This window comes from Chanodichthys erythropterus, chromosome 16 (genome assembly GCF_024489055.1).
Source record: "Chanodichthys erythropterus isolate Z2021 chromosome 16, ASM2448905v1, whole genome shotgun sequence".
NCBI classification, from domain to species: Eukaryota; Metazoa; Chordata; class Actinopteri; order Cypriniformes; family Xenocyprididae; genus Chanodichthys; species Chanodichthys erythropterus.
This window is the reverse complement of record NC_090236.1, coordinates 1,816,944-1,839,394: the sequence shown is the minus strand read 5'-3', so window position 1 is coordinate 1,839,394 and position 22,451 is coordinate 1,816,944. Positions and strand designations below refer to the sequence as shown.

At 41.2% G+C, this 22,451-nt stretch overlaps 1 protein-coding gene across 3 annotated transcripts in view; it reads right to left on the bottom strand.

Moving 5' to 3' along the window:
* cacna1eb (calcium channel, voltage-dependent, R type, alpha 1E subunit b) overlaps positions 1–22,451 on the bottom strand; it is a 139,926-nt gene that overhangs the window by 24,174 nt on the left and 93,301 nt on the right. For all 3 annotated transcript variants that reach the window (XM_067363705.1, XM_067363706.1, XM_067363707.1), the window contains 8 exons: positions 20,972–21,116; positions 20,735–20,864; positions 15,659–15,718; positions 15,198–15,304; positions 10,398–10,494; positions 8,134–8,294; positions 7,350–7,487; positions 1,028–1,229 (listed from right to left, as the gene is read on the bottom strand). In XM_067363705.1, the coding sequence (XP_067219806.1) occupies positions 1,028–1,229; positions 7,350–7,487; positions 8,134–8,294; positions 10,398–10,494; positions 15,198–15,304; positions 15,659–15,718; positions 20,735–20,864; positions 20,972–21,116 (1,040 nt within the window). The remainder of the gene's footprint in view (positions 1–1,027; positions 1,230–7,349; positions 7,488–8,133; positions 8,295–10,397; positions 10,495–15,197; positions 15,305–15,658; positions 15,719–20,734; positions 20,865–20,971; positions 21,117–22,451) is intronic.

Sequence of the window (22,451 nt, the reverse complement as noted above, 5' to 3'; positions counted from 1 at the left end):
CTTTATGGACCTTGCTTTGTGCACTGGTGCACAGTCATATTGGAACAGGAAGGGGCCATCCCCAAACTGTTCCCACACAGTTGGGAGCATGAAATGAAAATGTCTTGGTATGCTGAAGCATTAAGAGTTCCTTTCACTGGAACTAAGGGGCCACACCATAATCCCCCCTCCACAATGCAGTCAGGCAAGCACTGTTCTCCTGGCAACCACCAAACCAAGACTCGTCCATCACATTGCCAGACAGAGAAGCGTGATTCGTCACACAAGAGAGCACATCTCCACTGCTCTAGAGTCCAGTGGTGGTGTGCTTTACACCACTGCATCTGACGCTTTGCATTGCACTTGATGTAAGGCTTGGATGCAGCTGCTCGGCCATGGAAACCCATTCCATGAAGCTCTCTGCGCACTGTTCTTGAGCTAATCTGGAGGCCATACGAAGTTTGGAGGTCTATAGTAAAGTTGGTGACTTCTGCACACTGTGCGCCTCAGCATGCACTGATCCCACTCTGTTAATTTACATGAACTACCACTTCATGGCTGAGTTGCTGTTGTTCCCAATGGCTTCCACTTTGTTATGATACCACTAACAGTTGACCGTGGAATATTTAGTAGTGAGGAAATTTCATGAATGGACTTATTGCACAGGTGGCAACCTATCACAGTACCATGCTTGAATTCACTGAGCTCCTGAGATCGACCCATTCTTTCACAAATATTTGTAGAAGCAGTCTGCATGCCTAGGTGCTTGATTTTATACACCTGTGGCCATGGAAGTGATTGGAAAACCTAAATTCAATGATTTGGAGGCGTCCCAACACTTTTGTCAATATAGTGTATCGTTATTCATTATAATGGTGTTAATATCATTAAATGATGTTAAAGGACAGTTAATAAAACCTAGCAACATGGAAAACATGAAAAAGCTTAATGTGTAATCCAGTCTACTGGACGCTGAGGTCATACGTATATTTGTTTTATAACTCATATGTATATTGTACACATTCATTGTATATGAATGTATATTCACCTCGTTTTTCTCCAAGTTGCACTCCTCCATCATTTTGTCACCCTGCTCCTGGAATGTGATGATGATGAGAGCAACAAAGATGTTGACAAAAAAGAAGGGAAAAACCACAAAGTATACGACATAGAAAATGGACATCTCCATTCGGTTTCCTCTGCTTGGGCCATGGTCTTCTTCAGTGACATCCACGGAGTGTTGAAGAACTCTGTAGAAAGGATGGATATAAACTAATTATTAATTCATCCAACAAATTCAACCAATAATAAAAGTTATCTTTTAACATTCATAATTGCAGCAATATTGAATGCACAGCTTAAAAATGACACTATTGTCTTTTTAGAGCTGTTTTACAGCAGAAGCGAATTCTGTTTAAACCATTGATCATTATTTTCATATTTATCATAGTAAAGCTGCTTTGAAACAATCTGTATTGTATAAAGCACCATATAAATAATGGTGACTTGACTTAATTTACTTACTGACTATGTTGCCCATTTCAAACCTATGGAGCCTTTTCACATTTCTGGGGTTCTCAAACGTAGAAGTAGTCATAGTTACAAATATAATTTTGCATTAATAACTGTGTAACTGTTATGATCACCGTCTGTTCCTGTCAGTTCCCGGACTTCATTACCCATAATCCTCTCTGTCAATCACCTGCACTCACTCCACCAATCACTATCACTAATCACCACACCCAGCTGCAGTACATTAACAGGACAATAAAGGACTTTCACTCACACCACCGCACGGCGAAGTCTTGATTCCTTGTGACAATTCTGAGCGTTTCCTTGTATTCTGTCTGCCTGTGATTGATCTTGCCTGTTCCCATTTATTGACCCGTTGCTGCCTGTCCTGACTCTTGCCTTGTATACTGTTCTGTGAATCATATCCGCCTGCCTCGATGTACTGCCTGTGCCCTGACTACGATTCTGCCTAACCCTCTGCTGTACCTGTTTGCTCCTGATTTACCCTGCCTGTACGACCACGCTTACATTTAATAAAACGCTGCATTTGGATCTTACCATGAGTCCCGCTTCGTTACAGAAGACCTCGCCACCACCAAGATCCAGCAGCTTTACCAGAGAACATTTGTACATTTGTATTGATCATTTGTTATTGTGGAGTACGCAGGGCACGCGATCGTTAGAGGATTATGTGCAGGAATATCTGGACATTGCTCACCTCTCTGATCTTCCGGACTGTGCACTGATTGACTTCTTCTGTGATGGCGTCAACCAACCTCTCCAGAATCAACTAATACGAGAGGGACCGCGTTTGTCACTCAGCAGCTTTATGGACTATGCATTGTTGACTGTCGGCTCTCCGTTTACTGTGGGTGTCGCGGAGGAATGCGACACCATGGTGAGTCCCGTAATGGCCGCCGCGCCAGGTAACACGCACAAGATGGCGGCTACCATCACAACAGCAACAGTTCATGTCTCCGCTGATCGCCCAGAGCAACGTCACGCCTCCGCTGATCGCCCAGAGCAACGTCACGCCTCCGCTGATCGCCCAGAGCAACGTCACGCCTCCGCTGATCGCCCAGAGCAACGTCACGCCTCCGCTGATCGCCCAGAGCAACGTCACGCCTCCGCTGATCGCCCAGAGCAACGTCACGCCTCCGCTGATCGCCCAGAGCAACGTCACGCCTCCGCTGATCGCCCAGAGTCACGTCACGCCTCCGCTGATCGCCCAGAGTCACGTCACGCCTCCGCTGATCGCCCAGAGTCACGTCACGCCTCCGCTGATCGCCCAGAGTCACGTCACGCCTCCGCTGATCGCCCAGAGTCACGTCACGCCTCCGCTGATCGCCCAGAGTCACGTCACGCCTCCGCTGATCGCCCAGAGTCACGTCACGCCTCCGCTGATCGCCCAGTCACGTCACGCCTCCGCTGATCGCCCAGAGCAGCCCTCTCTCCTTGTCAATTCTGTCATGGCCAAGAGGGCTGTTTCCATTTTTTATGTCTTGGCTGTCATGCGTGCGTGGAGGATGTACTCGAGCTCTATGGACTTGGGAGCAGTCTGTCAGCCCGAGCCCACTGTTGTCCCAGAGCAGGCCGCTGTTGTCCCAGAGCAGCCCGCTGTTGTCCCAGAACGGCCTGCTGCCGTCTCAGAGCAGCCGTTTGCACCGCTGGCCGCTTCGCTCTCAAGCCCGCCGGCCGCTACGCACTCATGTTCCCCGGTTGCAACGCTCTCAAGTTCGCCGGTTGCAACACACTCAAGTTCGCCGGTTGCACGCACCTCAGCTCTCTGGATGCGATGGACAAGATGGCTGTTTCGCCAGTACCCACGGGCAAGATGGCCACCCCTTCGGTGTCAAGGAACATAGGGGGTGTTCCAGCCATCGAGTCCGCTCCAGAACCTGTGCTACTTGCCCTGCCGGCGCCCCACGAGCTCTTTGTCAACGAATCGACCATGGCCACCGTTGATTTCCCCAAGAACTTTTTTGGGGGGGGGGCATATACCAGAGGGTGGGGAGCTTGTGGGTGGGGACCCTGCATGGCCGCAACCATCAGCGTGCTCCGAACTGCTAGGGCCACCCATGGACTATAAACCCCTATGGCCATTAATGGACCCACCGTGGTCATCTTCGGACTCTGTCCTGCCGTGGTTGCCCGAACCACATGACCCGCCGTGGTTGCCCGAGCCACCTGACGGGAGGGGGGCGTTATGTTATGATCACCGTCTGTTCCTGTCAGTTCCCGGACTTCATTACCCATAATCCTCTCTGTCAATCACCTGCACTCACTCCACCAATCACTATCACTAATCACCACACCCAGCTGCAGTACATTAACAGGACTATAAAGGACTTTCACTCACACCACCTCACGGCGAAGTCTTGATTCCTTGTGACAATTCTGAGCGTTTCCTTGTATCCTGTCTGCCTGTGATTGATCTTGCCTGTTCCCATTTATTGACCCGTTGCTGCCAGTCCTGACTCTTGCCTTGTATACTGTTCTGTGAATCATATCCGCCTGCCTCGATCTACTGCCTGTGCCCTGACTACGATTCTGCCTAACCCTCTGCTGTACCTGTTTGCTCCTGATTTACCCTGCCTGTACGACCACGCTTACATTTAATAAAACGCTGCATTTGGATCTTACCATGAGTCCCGCTTCGTTACAGTAACGTTACTGTTAATAACTGTGGAAACATATAATCAGCCTTTAAAATGTGTTTATTTTTAGTATGTAAAGTATGCAGCATTAAATCTCTTCCTGCTTCTTTATAGGCATGCTACACAACGCAAATTGAATTCATCAATGACATTCCACATTATTGTTGTTGCCTTTTTAAACACTGGTCCTTTACATTTTCTATTAAATAAACATCTCTCCACATGGATCCCAGTACATTAGTTTTGGAACTAACCATTTAACAAACAGAGTCACAATGCTCCATTCTGGTTATAAACTGACGTTGTCCAACAGGTCAAAAATGCAAACTATACTCCGGAAGTTAATTGTGAACTGCAATGCGACGCAAGGCGCAGCGCAAGTGTGTTTGCTAATTTGCGTCCGGCGCCGTTCGCGTTTTCCCGTTCAGCGCCACGTCCTTAAATTAGTAAATGCATTTGCGCCAGTTAGTGCGCCCATGGGCGTGCTGGTCTAAAAAAGAGGTGTGTTCAGGTGCATTGCTATTTTACGGAGCTGAAAATAGACTGCGCCATAGACCATCTCAAACCTGGTCTAAAGTCTAAAGTAAATGGCGCAATATTTTTTTGTTAGAGCGCGTTGGTAGAAACTGCGCCTCTGGGTGCGTCCACAGTGCGCGTTGACTTTGCTTGTTACACACAGGGATGCGCATCACACAAACATGCCAAATGTTAAAAACAAAAGGATTGCAGTGTAAAAGAATATTATTGTGTAGGCTACATAAATATAAAAATGTAATGATAAATAGTCATTGCGTGTATTAGAATTAGGCCAGAAGACGAGGACACAATCACTGCTAATTCATCCCACGCCATCTTCACCTCGGGAAACTTTGGTGGATTCCTGCTTGTCCCGTAGATGATCTGCTCACGCGCTTTAACTTCGCGCACGAGCACGAGCGTTCAGCTTTTCCACCAACAAATTCCGCCATGTAAATATAAATAGCAATCCGCCATTGCGTGAGCGCATCTCACTCTTAAAGGGAATGGGAGATGACACTCTGATTGGTTTATTGAACGGTACGCCCATTACTCATTAAGAGAATAGGGACAACCCATTTCAAAAATGCGCCCCGGTGCACGGACCGTTTTTCCGTCGTTAAAATAGCAAAAGTGGATTTGGACACGCCCTGAGTGCACCTGCGCCGTGCGCTTTACACTTTGCGTTTAGATCGTTAAAATAGGGCCCAAAGTCTTCTGGCTGCCCATAGTCTCTAAACATGATTAAACAAGTTGGCTTGCTGCCAATAATTACCAGAATTGGAGAAAATCGTATCAAGATAAGATCTGATATGAAATCCACTCAAAGGTGGCACTTGCAGAACTTGTAAAGTTTTTAGGAAATCTGTGAGCAGGTAATTTAAAGAACAGTGCATATATATAAATAAATAAAAAATAAATGAAAAGAACAGTGCCTATTTCGCTATACAGTAATCTATTACCCACATCCAGAATCTTAAACTGTGATTTGAGTCTATCAAATGGTAGTTTGCCAACACAATCTGACAAATGACAATTTTTTTTGTATGATCTGCTCCAGTATGCCCCAGTGACAGTATGTTTAGAGGTGGGGTGGGGGTGGACCTTCATGCTTACTCTTTTTGATAATTATACATTTTTGTAAGATTCACATTCATTCAAACGTGAAACAGTTACGTTTCCCTGTGATATTAGGTTGTAGTTTGCAAGTCGTTTTTATTTATTTATTTATTTATTTTTCAAGCATTTTGGAGAAATTCCCACAGCTCTTTTTTGATTTAGGCTTTAGTTTCAGTTGCTTCTGTCTCTTCATGCAACCCCAGATTGATTTCATGACGATGAGATCATATCTCTGTGTGGGCCATACCATCTGTTGTATGACTACTTTTGTTCATACAAAAATTTTACTTAAAATATATGCAGTTACAATGTTTGGAAATTTACAGTTGATATTTCCTAATAGTACACTAAAGAAAAACATAAATAACCATCTTAAATCAAATGTTTTTGTGAAGCACCTCAGACTTTTGCACAGCCCATTTACTTATCGAGATTTCAGAAAATTTCTGGAAAAGTTCTGGCAACTGTTGAGTAATTTTGTTCATTCAGCACTGCCAAAGCTTTCACAAAGTGACATCTATTGTGCTTGCAGAGAAGCCCAGCTCTTTCATGTTTGACATTTGCCAACGTTTCTGGCATTTTGGATCCGATTTGCATTTACACAGAAGGCTCTTTGGCAAATTCACTGCAGTTTTCAAAGCCCAACGGAATCAAAGCGCTATGCTTCATTGTGTGGCTTTCAGTCCTCTGATTTTAAATAGTTTAAGGAGCACTAAAACCTTGTTAACATATTAATTTATTTAAAATGAATGAGAACTGTCTCAGTAGTCAAAATATGCAAATTTTTGTTCATCATAATGTCTTTAAACAGGCGATCATGCACAGAGAAAGACATTATCTATAGTTGTACATAACTAAACAACTTGAACAAGCAAAAAGCTTATCTTGCATCTCATGCACATACGTATTCACCTATACATGTCCACTTTCCAGCTTTACCGTAACTGAGAATTTTTAGGGCAACCTGTCTGACACCAAAACATAGAGAGCTAAATCTACACTGACACAAATTTCCTTGGCAGATGTGTTACTAATACTCGAGAAGGCAACAAAATAGCCCATCATTGATGACTATTCCATCCAGAAAAGTCTCTATCCTTCTCAGATCATCATGTGCAGAACAATCTTGGGAGCTAACCAAAATTGCATCAGAAGTTGCCAAATGCTCAGTCTTGATGCTTCATAACATACAGTAAGAAACATCCAGGGCTACAGCCAGTGCTTGAAGTGGAAAAATTAAAGTGCTGGTACTCGGTGCTCGGTTCAAAAAGCGTTCCTGAAGAATGGAGGGCGCGGAGGGCATCCGTACATGCATACTGTCATACCAGCCCACTTCGAGCACTACCTCAAGCCATTTAGATTGACCTAATATATTAGCATGCTTATGGAGTGTCTCTTACCATCAAGCAGTTTCAGCCAAATAGCAAGACAAACAGAGCGACTAACTTTAAATTATAATGAAAGGATGCAGGGGCTGAAGATGTTTTGTAAAAACAAAACTTAAAACTTAAGTTTAAAATCAATAATACACAAAGTCCTGTGCAATATATAAATAAATGGACATACTGTGGCCAGCCCTCTCCTGTGGACACAGTGAAGAGTGTAAGAAGAGCCCAGAGGACATTATCATAATGGAACTCGTGTCTCCTCCACTCCCTCTTCTTCACCTCCTTCCTGTCCCTCCCATAGTCAATGTAGTAGCCCCTACACAACACCAAACAATTAAAACAATAGAATGAAACCAATGAAATTTAACTGAAAATGTACTGACCATTGTACATCTTAACCAGACTATTCCTGTACTTTTAAAATACAATAGTTTGATTTACACTGTAGAAATATTCTAAATAAAAACAGAGGTCTAGTAGCTCTCTATCCTCTTTCTCTCGCTATGGTAGTGTGATTTAATTTCCAATCAGCCAAATTAAGTGTAAGTGTTGTATACTTTTAATCCCACACTATTACAAAAGTTTATAGAATAGAAGGTAAATATCCCTGTAAACCATTTTTTTCCCTCTTTTTTTTCCAGTCTACTTATAATGTAAGGTTTGGTTACACTTTATTTTGATGGTTCACTTTAGACATTCTGTTGTCTATAAATAATGTTGCACCAACATGTCAACTAACTCTCATTAGAGTAAAAGGCTGAGTATTAGTAGACTGTTAGTGGTAGGATTAGTAGAATAAGTTGACATGTAGTTGCAAAGTTACTTATAGTCAACAGAATGTCAAAAGGGGACCATCAAAATAAAAGGTTTTCTTGCACTAAAACAGTCATAAATTAGCTTGTTATGAACACTGTCCACCCTCTCTCTGATCAGTAAAATATATGACATATATTTGCACTTACTGGCATTCTTTTTGGGTGCCCATTGAGCCATCAGTACAGTAAAAAAACTTTCCCTTAAAGAGCTGCACTGCAATGACAGCAAAAATGAACATGAAGAGCTTGTAGACGATGAGAATGTTGAAGACGTTCTTCAGGGATGTGACCACACAATCGAACACAGCCTGCATGGCATAAAGAGAAATAATCATTTCTCATAACCATCAACAACAGAAGAAATAATCATCATATTACATATCCCTTGCTAAACAGGTCTTCATACAGCAATGCAAATGAAGTGAGTTTCATATGCTACTTTTTGCCATGTACAGTATAACAAATGATGAGATATACAGTATACCTAAACAATCAACACCAAAATTTTACAAAATGATTACCTAAAGCCTTTGTGTTTATATGGAGTTATTCAATTAGTATAAAGTGTAATTTGTGATTAAAAAAAGTAATCCAATCAATGTTTGTGTTTTCAGGCAGTACAGTGAATTTCTGGCATGCTGGTTGCTAAAAGTAATTATATATTGTGACGAGCAGTAATTATATATTGTTGAACGTTCGCCGGTTCCTGCCTCCTTCTTCCTGTACATACAAACTGTGTTACATATATGTTCATGTTTTTTAGTTTTGTGTGTGTGTGTGTGTGTGTGTGTGTGTGTGTGTGTGTGTGTGTGTGTGTGTGTGTGTGTGTGTCAGTTTTCACACATCTACATATAGCTAATATGATTTGCATCAGATATGGAAAGACTGTCTGTTTGAGCTAGTGATCTAGTGTTTTATAAATTTTCAGACTCCTGACAATGTTACACCATAAAGTATGATTAAAGTATGTTATGGTCATTTCAGAAGATTAACACCTATCAACTTTGCCTCCTCATTTGAAATCACTACTGCACACCACTGGTTTATGGGTGGGGTTGGGGGTGGACCTTCATGCTTACATTTTTTTCTAAAATGTGTACATTCCAGACGAATCCCATCATACAAAATTGTCACTGCATAAAAAAGATACGTTTTCTCATGAGATCAGGTTTGAAATTAAGTGAACATGGCAAGTAACTTCATTTGTCTATGTCATCCCTATCCCCCTGAAGATCTCACAAGATCTCCCATCACTAATTCAATTATGATTTAGTTAAATGGTCTGATGATAATTCTGATAATTCTGGCTCTGTATATATGACTGCATATTGATTTAAAATGAAAAATGTCAAGTACTGCATGTTATATTTAGTCTACATTTAATTATTCACAGAGGGATTACTCATATTTGGACAGCAGAGTGTCCTAATTAATGAATTCATTAAATGGTGTGTGTTTTTGTGAGACTGTTTCAAAGGAATATTCTTGGAATATTTCTTGACTACAGTGTCTAAGTGTTTGAAATACATAACATTATACACATATATAGACTATATACTAAACAATAGAACAATATAAACAACAAAATAGAATAAACAGACTTAAAAAACAACAACAACAGAATAGCATTTTTAATTAAACAATAGTTTTTATAGTTTTAATATTATTTAATTTATGGTAATTATAGATCAGGGCAGTACAGTATATGTACTGACTGTAATTTCAATCATTACAACTCTCAGAATAGTTTTAGCATTTTATTGAATATGGCAAGACTAATGGAGACTAGATCTGCTACACTGGAGCTGCAGCTGTTGATTATTGCTGCGGCAGAACAAGTATGGGCTTGCTACTGCCAACACAAACACACTGCTGTGAGCATGTAAGATATGCTGCTGCTGCATAAATAGACATGCATGAATCCCGTAGCAGATCTAGGCAGGTGGAGCTGGGGGAGGTAGAGGGCTTCAGAGGAACTCTGATAGCGCTGCAGGACCAGCTCACAGCAAACACTGAACCAGATTATTTTAATGTTAAGGCAAGCAATCTCATTAGCTGCAGGATCAGCAGAGGCCAATCAGCTTGTGGTATGCAGTAATGATGCGATTGCCCGCAGAATGTATGTAAAGGACCTATCTGCCTGTGCCCTCTAGAGTATATATTTATGAGAGAGATATATCTGTAGCCTGGATATCTACAAAGTGGGACAGGAACTCTAAAAGGGAGGCCTAACCCAAACCTTTTGGAATTCCCAGCCCATCTGGAAAACACCAGGCTATAGATATAATCTTACGGGCAAATACTAATGCTTGTTAGTAACAGAACTGGGTGGGCACACTGAAAAAAAAAAAAGGCAGAATATAGAGGGATGGAAATCATGCTGATCTGAACAGTGTAAAAAGAGCAGATACCTTGAGCTTTGGAAGTCTTTTGATGGTCTTGAGAGGGCGAAGAACTCTGAGAACCCGCAAGGACTTAATGGTCTTTATGTCTCTGCCTTTGTTGTTTCTGTGATTAACAAAACATATTATACTGAGGTAAAAAAAATTAAAGTCTGTTTGATTGTTTTTTTTTTTCTTTTTATGAAAAGAAAAAAAATGCCCGCACAATAAATATTAGGGCTGTCAATAAATAAAACATTTATATAAAGTTTATTGCAATTAATCGCACATGTAAACCCCCAAATTAAAAATAAAAGTTTTATATAAGTAATTGCTCTTTTGAAAAATATATTTTAAAATGATGAAAATTCATACCAGTAACACAATAAAGTGTTTTTATTTTGCGTGGAGCCGGTAGCATGGGAGCCAACATGTTGAGATTACATGACCAGCTGAATACTACTCTTGCTAACCTCATGTTAATGGATGCTTTTACTTATAAAAATAATCTTTGTTTGCTGTGAATTGTATACTGAAAGTTGAATTGGTAACTGAATGTTTTATATTAGCATCCATGCCACTAGGTGACAGTATAAGCCATCTGACATGAATCTGCTGATTCATAACACTCCGAAGCTTCCTGAAGCAGTGTTTTGAAATCGGCCATCACTATATAAGTCGTTATTTTGTTTTTTTTTGGCTAACCAAAAATATTCTTGTCGCTTTATAATATTAATTTTGAACCACTGTACTCACATGAACTGATTTAAATATGTTTTTAGTACATTAATGGATCTTGAGAGAGGAAATGTCATTGCTGGCTATGGAGGCCTCACTGAGCCATTGGATTTCAACAAAAATATCTTAATTTGCGTTCTGAAGATTAACAAAGGTCTTACACGTGTGGAAAGCCACGAGGGTGAGTAATAAATGACGTTATTTTCATTTTTGAGTGAACTAACCCTTTAAAGTCAGTGTGTGAAAACGTGTTTTGAGACCCCCTACTTTTCGTTTTATTCCACAAATCTGCTTTTGAACTGCTTCTTACTAATTCTTTCAAAAACACGAAGGTGGCTCTTCAAGCTAGAACTGCTTTGATGGTAGGAAAATTTCTTATGATGAAATTTACTTATGGGCAAGAGGTCTAATTAATTGTTTATTGTTTTTAATTATGAATCACAATAAATTAATTGTGTTAAATAGTTAAATTGACAGCCGTAATACATTATGCATAACCTAATAAAAACCTAATAAAAATGTATGGCTGAAATACTGAGAGAATGAATAAAAAAAATAATTAAAAAAAAAATACATTATTAAATGCAAACATGGATCAGACATCACTATATTAACACACACGCATAGACACACACAGAAATAGATGATCGGTGGCATCCGAATTGATATTAAAATGGACAGACAATAAGACAAATGAGAAGCATTTGCTGTTACCCCATTAAATTCCTGGAAGCCACAGAGATACAATCCAAAACAATAACAGAAGCATAAAAAGAGAAAGAACACATGAAAATCTCAAGTGTGTGTAAAGTCATTAAGTAATCAAGCTGAAGTGCCTGAGCTGAACCAGAGCATATGTATGAAAGTCTGGAATATTATAAAAATACTTTCTTAAATAACATCACAAATATGCTCTTTTTAAGGTAAAATGACCAGGATAACAGGAATGACCCTTAACATTTTTGTAAATTGTGAGTTATCTGCTATGTTTTTGTACATGCGTCTAATGCTTGGCAGTGATTTTAGGGTTTCTCTCAATTGTTTCCCAAATAGACTCTTAAAATTAGGACACCATCATTCAACTTAATCTATTTTAGATAATATATATTTAAGATAATTTTTTTTACATATATTCTTCAAAATGGCTAGCATAAATCAGAAAGTAACTATATATGTGTGACTATCCTCTCTGTTTGTATGTATATCATTACAGAATATATTAGCAAACATCAAGCAGAAAACAGTAATAACCAACAACTGTGGACACAAAACTTATATAACTTAAATGAGGGGTGTCCAAAGTACAGCCCACGGGCCCATAGCCTGCTCTGAATCAGCCTGCAAGATGCTTTAAAAATAGAACAGGATTTGGCCTGCTATTAAGAAAACATATGAAATTTATAGGTTGCATTTGGATGTTGATATCACATATAGCCAAATCTCACAACACACCACCTCCACTAGTGCAGTTACCACCAGCTTCTTTTACTGTCCAAGGTTCACTGATGAAGTTCCACACAAAAAGAATGAAGACACTGTTTGACTGGTCATACATATACTCTTTTTGCATACTATACTCTACAATTTGCACAGAGCATTTGGTATTAATGCTGACTATACCTGTTTAGCCTGCATACTCTGCAAAAGTTAGTATGTGTGATCCTCTGGACTCCAACCTTCCCAATCTATCGAATAACACATAAGCCCACAGGCCAGTCATTGCATACTATTTTCAGTCTAGTACGGTCAATGAGAGCCTAATTGTGTGGTCACATTTCACTTTGTTTTAAATTTTCATGTGGAGAATGCTGTAATTTCAATAGGAATCCACAAAACTGGGAATTTTGGGTGAGAGTAAAAGATTTTGCATGCAATGGATTCATGCTGGTCAGGTAGATTTTCTAATTTGACCAACAGAAAGCTGCTTGGTTTAATAAATCACTACACTAATAACACTAGAAAATGAACCTTTTTTTTGCTAATGTGACCACACTGTAAAATATAGACTTTGCTGGTAATATTGTTGGTTGACTAGAGTGGTCTAATCTTTTTCCAATTTCCAAGTTTCTAAAAAAAAAACTACCTGTTTCTATGGTTGACTTCTAGCCAGGAAAATAATGGTCTGGTTATCCACTGAGACCTGAGAATAAAACTACTAATTAACTACATTCACCTCTCAATTAATATCCAATTATAGAAATTAACCTACTTACTACTATTTTTTTTTCGTACTACCCAGAGGGCTACTAAGAACTAATAAAGGTTCATAATTAATGACTGTAATGTTCAATGTATAATTAATTCTAAAATAAAGATCATGGTAACCCACTAGTAATGACTTAAGTATTACCAAATCCCTCAGAAGGAATTATTAATTATTTGGAACAGGATTCTTAAAACTCAAAAGCATGACTTCAATCATTATTAGGGAGTTATCATGCTTTTCATTTTAAAATACTGATCCAAATAATTAGTAATTCCTTCTGAAGGGTTTGGTAAGACTTCAGTCATTACTAGTTTGCTACCATGATCTTCACTTTAGAATTAATTATTAATTATGCATTATTCACATTAATTATAAACCTGTATACATTAGTTCTTAGTAGTCCTTTGAGAGTTATGAATAAAAATGAGTTATTGATTGACTAACAGTGAACTATTACTTGCTAATTAATTAATCAATCAGAGTTTCTTGTTAGTTAATATCAGTTACTAGAATGCTAATATTGTGTTACTTGTTTGTTCCAAATGATGGAACAGTGTTCTAAAGTGTTACCCCTACATTGGTTTAAAACTATCCACTCTTCAACCCTTACTGCCTCTGCTCCTTCTCCCAGCAAACGCATATAAAGAACAGACACCATCATTGGATAGAATTGGAAGAATAATGGACTGGATCTGTAACATCCACATCCTCAGTCCTGTATTACTAGAGGTCTTAAACACCACAATGCTGATCATGTTACCATATGGATTACAGTACTTGCATTATTATATGTTAATATACTTAAAGGCATAAATTTGGGGACGGGGGAAATCAAACCCAAGCCACTGCTCATACTGCATTACAGCCACATTTACAGCTCGTTCACTGTTCATCTGCCCCATGCTTGTATCATGACCCATTTATTTGAAAAAAAAAAAAAAAAAAAAATGTGATTCTCTACTTGTTATTTGGGTTTAAGCACAAGTCTTTGCACACATTATGCAGTGAATTTGGCTTTGTATAAACTCTAAAATGGATCACAGTTAAACCCCCCATTTTCCATTTGTGCAGATACATGGCTGCATTTACAGTTATGCATTTGGCAAAGGCTTTTATCCAAAGCAATTCCACATTTACATCAAAGATCATTATCATTACCATTATCATACATCATTACATTTAATAGTATACATTAACTCATACATTTCCTGTGAATCAAAACTATGACCTTGGCATTACTAGCTCTACCATTTTTGCTACAGGAATGCATTTAAATTATTGGTGATTAATCAGTCAACAACCCAATAAATCTTCCCTATACTGTAACATCAGTGTTATCTGCTCCTGTACTGTTCATGTTCACTGATCAATGTGAATAAAAGCCTAAATTCAATCTGTTCATCACATGAAGTGACCATGTCTCCAGAAAATTTGGACTAAACAGCTTGATTCATATAGATACCAATCAACTACCAAAGTGGTAGTTGTGTGGACTGTCAGTGTGAAGGGACAGGAATCTTTCATATTTCAATAAAAAAAAAATATCTTCACTTTTTTTTCAAAGATGGATGAAAGTCTTACAGGTTTGGAACAACATGAGGGTGAATGATATTTTTTTTGTTTTGTTTTTCATCTTTTGGTGAACTAACCCTTTAAGCTGGAAACAGCAGTAAAATGTATGTATAGGTACATTTTTTGACTAGCAAAAATGTAGGTAGTGGCATGTTTTTGTTAAAAGTTATCCAAGGTTATCTGGTCTGGAATATGGAGATAGCCCTAGATGTCTCTAAAGCAAAATGATTCCAGGTAAATATTATCATCAGGCATCTGACTTTATGCAAACAACCAGTCACACAAGGAATATGGATCTCATTTAAAATACTTACGTCAATGCAAAGGCAATTAGAGCTCCAACCACCACAATAAAGTCTAGAATGTTCCACAAGTCCCGGAAATATGATCCATCATGAAGAATGAGGCCCTGGTCAATCATCTGTATAAAATAGCATAATGCAATATTATAAAGAACATAGAGTATATCATTTTCTGTATAATATACCTATACGTACAATTCTATATATGTTTTATATATATACAAAAAATATAATTGAAATTAAATATCACATCGGTCTCTGTGTTGGCCCTAGACTAAAACAAATATTAGGGGAGAAGCCCACACATGGTCTCTGCCTGTTAATGATTTGGAGTTTGCTGATATCAGGTTAGGTGAAATATCTTTGGACGGCAGGGTTTTGGAAGAAGACATTTCAGGAAGTTATCAAAATTCCTTACATCACCTTTAATATAACAGTTATTTAAATCATGTTTGAAGTAAGAAAGCAAATACCTTTATAATCATCTCAAATGTGAAAACGCCAGTGAAAACATAATCAAAGTAACGGAGAACCTGCAAACACACAGTAAAACACCATGTCACTTTAATTTCCATTTTTTGTCAAAAGACAGGACAATAATTTGTATGTTGATTTAAAGTGCCCCTATTATGCTTTTTTGAATATTGCCTTTCATGCAGTTTGTAATATAGCTGTTTGTTAATGTAAAGGTCTACAAAGTTTTAAAGATCAATGTACATGACAAATAAAGTCCTCTAAATGAAAGAATCGATTTTGAACTGCCCAAATGCGTCGTCAGCAATTCCAGTATCACTTCCATCATTCCTGTTTATATCACTGTGTATCAAGTGCTGAGAAAGCCTCCGGAGCTGAAATTCTGAAATGGTAATAGACGTTTTATAAATGACACGCGCTGTAAGCAGTAGACCAATAAGAACAAACTGAGCCATCTGACCAATCAGAGCAGAGTAGTCTCGAAGAAAGGAGGGTTCTATTTCGTTCTTCCTGACTGCCAGAGGCAGTGCTTCACACTGGATATTATCTCTCGTTGCAATTGCATAGGTCGAGTTTAATACCAACAAAGTCCCTCATGACCAGGATGACTCGGGGTGCTCCCCTATTTAACCCCGTGACTTCCTGCAGACTGTCCCTATATTCTTCTCGCGTGCACATATTGCAGGTCATAGAATATTATAAAAAAAAACAAAAAAAAAAACAACACTTTTGGAATCCGTTCTTCACAGCTTCGCAACAAAGCCATTGTTGGTGTTTCGCGACTGCGCGTCCTCCAGAGGCTGCAGCGGATTCAATTGGAGTTTCATTGAAAGAAACAGATCACGATTGGAAACAACGACGACTGGTGAGTTTGTTTACATATACGCTTGGGGTTCGTTCACGTTTTCCCGGCATTGTTTTGGTCGCTAGAACGGAGTGTTTCCGCTCTGTGGTACGGCCATATAGTGCTATAATGAACTGTAGATGTAGTTAGACCACGCTAGGAGTGTGTGCGCTCTGTATAGCGGTCGGTGTCTGTGCTACAAGAAGTACAATACTCTGCTGGGAGCTTGTTGAAGTAACACAGTAGTGGAGGCAATTAAAATTGTGGTTTTGTGGTTATATATATATATATATACTTATACACTGAAATACTAAGTGTTTGTATATATATATATATATATATATATATATATATATATATATATATATATATATATATATATAATATATTATTCTCTAGATATTCTGGTAACAAGGACGGCTGAGACCAGCAACGGTCAGAGTGATTCCGCTCGTCCTACAAAAATAAATTGTTGTCACAATGGAAACAATTTCTCATACGTGTGCATTGTGCATGACCATGCTGCAGATGGATGATGGGCATGACTGCTGCCCTTCCTGTTTAGGCTTGGAACACTTGAGACAAGGCCTCACAGAGGATGCTTGCATGAACTGTAGTGTCATGTCTTGGGAGTGGAGAACTTCGAGGATAGCTTTGGTGGAAGGACTTTTGGGTGAGTCGCTACCACCACCTCCGCCGAGTAAGGCAACGCATAAGCGCAGAAATGTTGAATCAACCAGTGCTTCCGCTGGAAACAGATGCAAAGAAGACCCCTTAGTCAAGAAAGTGGATGTGTTGACTGCTGAGTTTGCTCAGATTAAGTCTTTGCTTATGAAATTACAACCGGGTGAGAAACTAGTGTCTGTAGTCGAAGCCCCCACCACGGAGTCGCCCATTATGGAGGAAGATATTCTGTCAATGGTGGCTTCTCACAACCAATTTTATGATGTGGAAGAAGTGGAGGTTGTCTCTGATCACCAATCCCATCTCTCCCATGATGGCTCCCAGGGCACTGGTCATGGATCTGTAGGAAGTCCACAGTTGGAGCTAGAACTAGTGAAGCAAGCTCTTCAGGCTGCGTTGGCTTGCCTAGGTCTTGACACAGCCCCGGTGGTGGCAACCACTTCCAGCGCTTTTTTCAGAGGTTCAGTGCAACCCTCTCCTCTTACTATTCCACCATCGAAAGATTATATTGAGGAGTTGTAAAGATGCTGGGCTAACCCTAGATCTCTTACGCACCCCACTAGTGCAAGCAGAGCATTGGCTGTGATGCAGGATGCAGACACTTATGGCTTGGGTCAAATGCCGAAAGTTGATCCAATTATTGCCTCTTTTGTTCTCTCCCCAGAGGAGGTCTTAAGGCCTAATGTTCGTTGCCCCCGGCCTCAATGCCGGATTACAGATGATCTTCTTATCCAGGCATATAACACAGCAGCACGAATGGGTCGCATTGGCAATTCTCTCTCACATCTCATGCTGGCCCTGTCTCAATCTCTTCAAACATCAGGAAGTGATCCTTTAAACTCGAACTTAAGTGATGCCTCGCTTCAGGCAATGGCACTCATGACAAGAGAGCTGGGCTGGCTGATGTCGACGCTCACACAGACACGCCGCCAAGTCTGGCTGGCACAATCACCTCTGTCTGAGGCATGTAGAAAGACACTAAGGGACCTTCCAGTAGTTCCAGGACAGCTCTTTGGACCAGCTGCACAGCAGACGCTGGAACACAGTGTCCAGGTGAATCAGACCAGGCAGCAATTTGCTGAGCTGAGGAGAGTTCCTCAGTCTCAATTACATTATAGGCAGCCCTCTAGGGGGCATGATCTACCACGGCCTCAGTTTTCAACACGCCCAGGTGATACTCAGAGAGACCAGCCTCAGCCACAGCGATCTCAGCGAGTGGAGCATTCTACTCAGCGGCCCCGGGCTCGGGGACAGCAAGTATTTCAGGCCCCAAAGGGCAGAGCACCTGGCCAACGGCCCTCCAGGGATTTTAGAGGCCAGGGACGCAGGACCTGAAGGTCTGCGGTCAGGGGTACAAGCTGCAGTTCCGACGGCGGCCGCCCGCTTTCAACGGGGTCAGAATGACCTTAGTCTCAGACCCCAACAGTTCATTTTCACTAAAACAAGAAATAGCGCAACTTCTACAGAAGGGTGCCATCGAACCAGTAGAAGGGTCAGAACGGCTCAATGGGTTCTTTTCAATATACTTCTTAATTCCAAAGAAAGATGGGGGAGTAAGGCCCATACTCGACCTTCGCGGCCTAAACAAGTTCCTGAAGGTCTTACCATTTCACATGTTACGAATAACCGATGTTCTCCAGGCGGTCAGGCAGCAGCACTGGTTCACCACAGTAGACTTAAAGGATGCGTACTTCCATATTCCAATTGCTCCACAACACAGGCCATTCCTACGCTTTGCATTTCAGGAACAGGTCTATCAGTTCCGTGTCCTCCCATTCGGCCTCTCCCTATCACCACGGGTCTTCACCAGGTGCATGGCTGCGGCACTGGCTCCAATCCAAGCTACAGGACTACAAGTGCTTCCGTACTTGGACGACTAGCTCCTTTGCTCCCACTCACAGGAGCAGGCAGTGCTGGAATTTCAGCAAGAGCCAGCTAACTCCAAGTCAGTCTTTGGGGTTCATAGGTGTCATGCTAGATTCACGAGTAATGAAAGCCTCGCCATCAGCACAGCGGGTGGACAATATACAGCTCCTCCTACAACAGTTTCGAAGGCAGGCCAGACTTCCGTTCAGGTGCATCATCAGGCTCATGGGTATGTTGGCGGCAACAGCTGCTGTCATACCGCTAGGCCTCCTGTCACTCCGCCCATTTCAGATATGGGTGAACAGTCTCCACTTGAATCCCGTTTGGCACAGGAACAGGTGGATCAAGATTACAGAACGATGCCTTCTGGCCTTGAAGCCATGGAGGAGGAGGTCGTATCTGACCAAAGGGGTTGCTCTGGGCGTGATTCCCTCTCGGAGGGAGGTAGTCCAGACCGACGCGTCTCTTGCAGGCTGGGGGGCAGTCTGGCAACACAGAGCAGTCAGAGGACATTGGAACCCCCAGGAGAAGAGCGAGAGTATAAATACCCTGGAACTTCGTGCAGTACAGTTGGCTCTAAAGCACTTTGTACCATTTTTGAAGGGCAGGCACATTCTTGTCAGGTCCGACAACACTTCAGTGGTCTATCACATCAACCATCAAGGGGGCACGAGGTCCAGCCAGTCCCTTGGGGTATCTTAGGAACTGTTGACTTGGGCCTTCCCACAGTTTGCAAGCATCAGAGCGATGCACATTCCGGGGGTGTCAAATGTGGTGGCAGATTATTTGTCGCGCCACAGACCTCCATCGGGGGAGTGGAGACTCAACCCAGAGGTGGTAGAGATGATATGGCAGCGGTTTGGCAGGGCGGAGGTGGACCTCTTCGCCTCTGCGACATCGACCCATTGCCGTCTCTGGTTCTCACTAGTGGAGGAATCCAGTCCTCTGGGGCAGGATGCTCTAGCAAACGCTTGGCCAGATCAGTTACTTTATGCCTTTCCCCCAATACCATTGATCTTGGCAACTGTTCACAGGGTCCTTCAAGGACACCACATACTGCTGTTGGTAGCGCCGAACTGGCCGGGGAGACCTTGGTTTCCAATGATGTACAAGTCATCCAGTGTGAAGCACTGCCTCTGGCGGTCAGGAAGAACGAAATAGAACGAGAGTTACGTATGTAACTGCGGTTCTATGAGTTCTGGATGACCGCCAGAGCTTTCTGTCACTCGGAGTCGGTGCGAGAAGATTCCGTAGGGACAGTCTGCAGGAAGTCACGGGGTTAAATAGGGGAGCACCCCGAGTCATCCTGGTCACGAGGGACTTTGTTGGTATTAAACTCGACCTATGCAATTGCAACGAGAGATAATATCCAGTGTGAAGCACTGCCTCTGGCGGTCATCCAGAACTCATAGAACCGCAGTTACATACGTAACTCTCGGTTTTGAGAGACAAACCATTTTCAGACTCTTTGAGAAATAAAGTGTTGTGCAATGTATATTATGAGAAAATTAAAGTGTGTTTTGACCTTGAATGAATGTAAGCCTATTGTAGGAGACCTGCAAAACAAAATTAGGAAACTTTAAAATATCATAGGGGCACTTTAAAGTCAAAATACTCACAGTCATTACATTATACATTATATGAATCCTTAAAAATTCAGTGTTGAAATACAATAGTTTACTTTATTCCTCTCTGAACTGGCGCACACAGGGTCCTCAGCAGCTAGTGCAATACTGCTGGCCACAATCACCAGGAGAATGGTCATCTCAAAGTACCTCAGGGTCACCACATAGTGACAGATCCTTCTTATACTTTAGTGACAAAAAGAAAATGATTTTAGATGTTAAATTTGTCCTATTTTGTCAAGCATGGTAAACTGTACAAACAACTAAAGGTGTGGGATCATGTAAACACTTACGGATTTGTGCTTTTGAAAATGAACATGCTGTCTGGCGTGTCAGGTTTGGCGACAGTCGACTGTTCACCTCCATTCTCATCATCATAATCATCGTCGTCATCATCAGCTTTGTCCGAGTGACTGGCCTCCACATCCTTGAAACTGACTGTGATGGGTTAAATCAAGAGAACAATACAAATATTTCAGTTTTTTGTTAGCAACTGGTTAAAATTGTAAATATAAACATGACCAATGCGTGTAATGGGCTGGAACGCACCAGCACTTCTATATTTAAATCTGTAGCATACCCTCAATTTTTATTGTGTACCGGCACTTCTCACATGTTGCCGGTACTCTGACTGCCCCGCCCCCGGGAAAAAAAAAAAAAAAAAGTAGTGAAAGTAGATATGACTAGCTCCTCATAACAATGTTGTGAAAGTTTTTACTCAGGCAATCATCAGATTTCCACATTTTTATGTTACTTGAAACTATTCTTGAAATTATTTCACTTGATTTTTCCTACTATTTGAAAATAATGTACCATATATCATAATGGCTTATTAGTAACTGTAGGTAGAGGTCTGTCACCTGTCCTTTCCACAGGGAAAATCCCCTGGTCCTGAGCCACCACTGTAAAGGTCTCATGTATAGCTGGCCAAAAGGTATTACATTGGACGTTGCTGCCAGGATGCTCCTAGGGCTGGAGCCAGGGGCAGGAACCAGGGTTTTTTCCACATGATCAAGGAACGAAGGCATTTGCACCCAACCTTGATCATGAAAAATGGATTCTACAGCAAGGAAAATACCCTGGTCTTGAGCGACCACTGTAAAGGTCTCATACGTACAGTAGGCAAAAATATATTATGTTGGACGCTGCTGCCAAGAGCCCAACAGTCTCTGAAACAGTGATCAGCTGGCCTAGTTTGACTCTGGATACTTGTAGCAGAATTGTCTCGATACATGTGGGAGACAATTGTGTCCGCATCATAACCGAGTTCCAAACGACTCCCAGAAAAGTTGTTCTCTGTACTGGAGAAAGCATAATCTTCTTGCTGTTGAGGCTGACCATGTGTATATTTGTATTTAAAACTTTGGCTTCCTGAAGCGAACTGATATTTCTAAAGAACTCTTTGGGCAGGATGAACCCCCACAGCGTTTTCGTTGGAAACCGTCGTGCCCTGAAGTACTGTGGATGGCAGGGTTAACAAATCGATTTCCTGAGGGCTCCGTGGAGGAGCGGGTGTAATTCGCTCTCTCACATGAGGGGGGACCCTCAGATGCCTGTGCATCACATCAGGACCTCTTTCCCAGATCCTTTTTAGTGAGAAGGACATTCCTCAGATCGGTCTTCTCCTACTTAGGCTTCTGGGCCCTCATTTATCAATAGTGCATAGAAAAGGTTCTATATTTTGTCCTACGAATGAAATTTAGAATGTGCCTAAGTACAAGAAAATCCATATTTATCAAACGTACGCACGTAAGTACCATGCTCATTCACGTT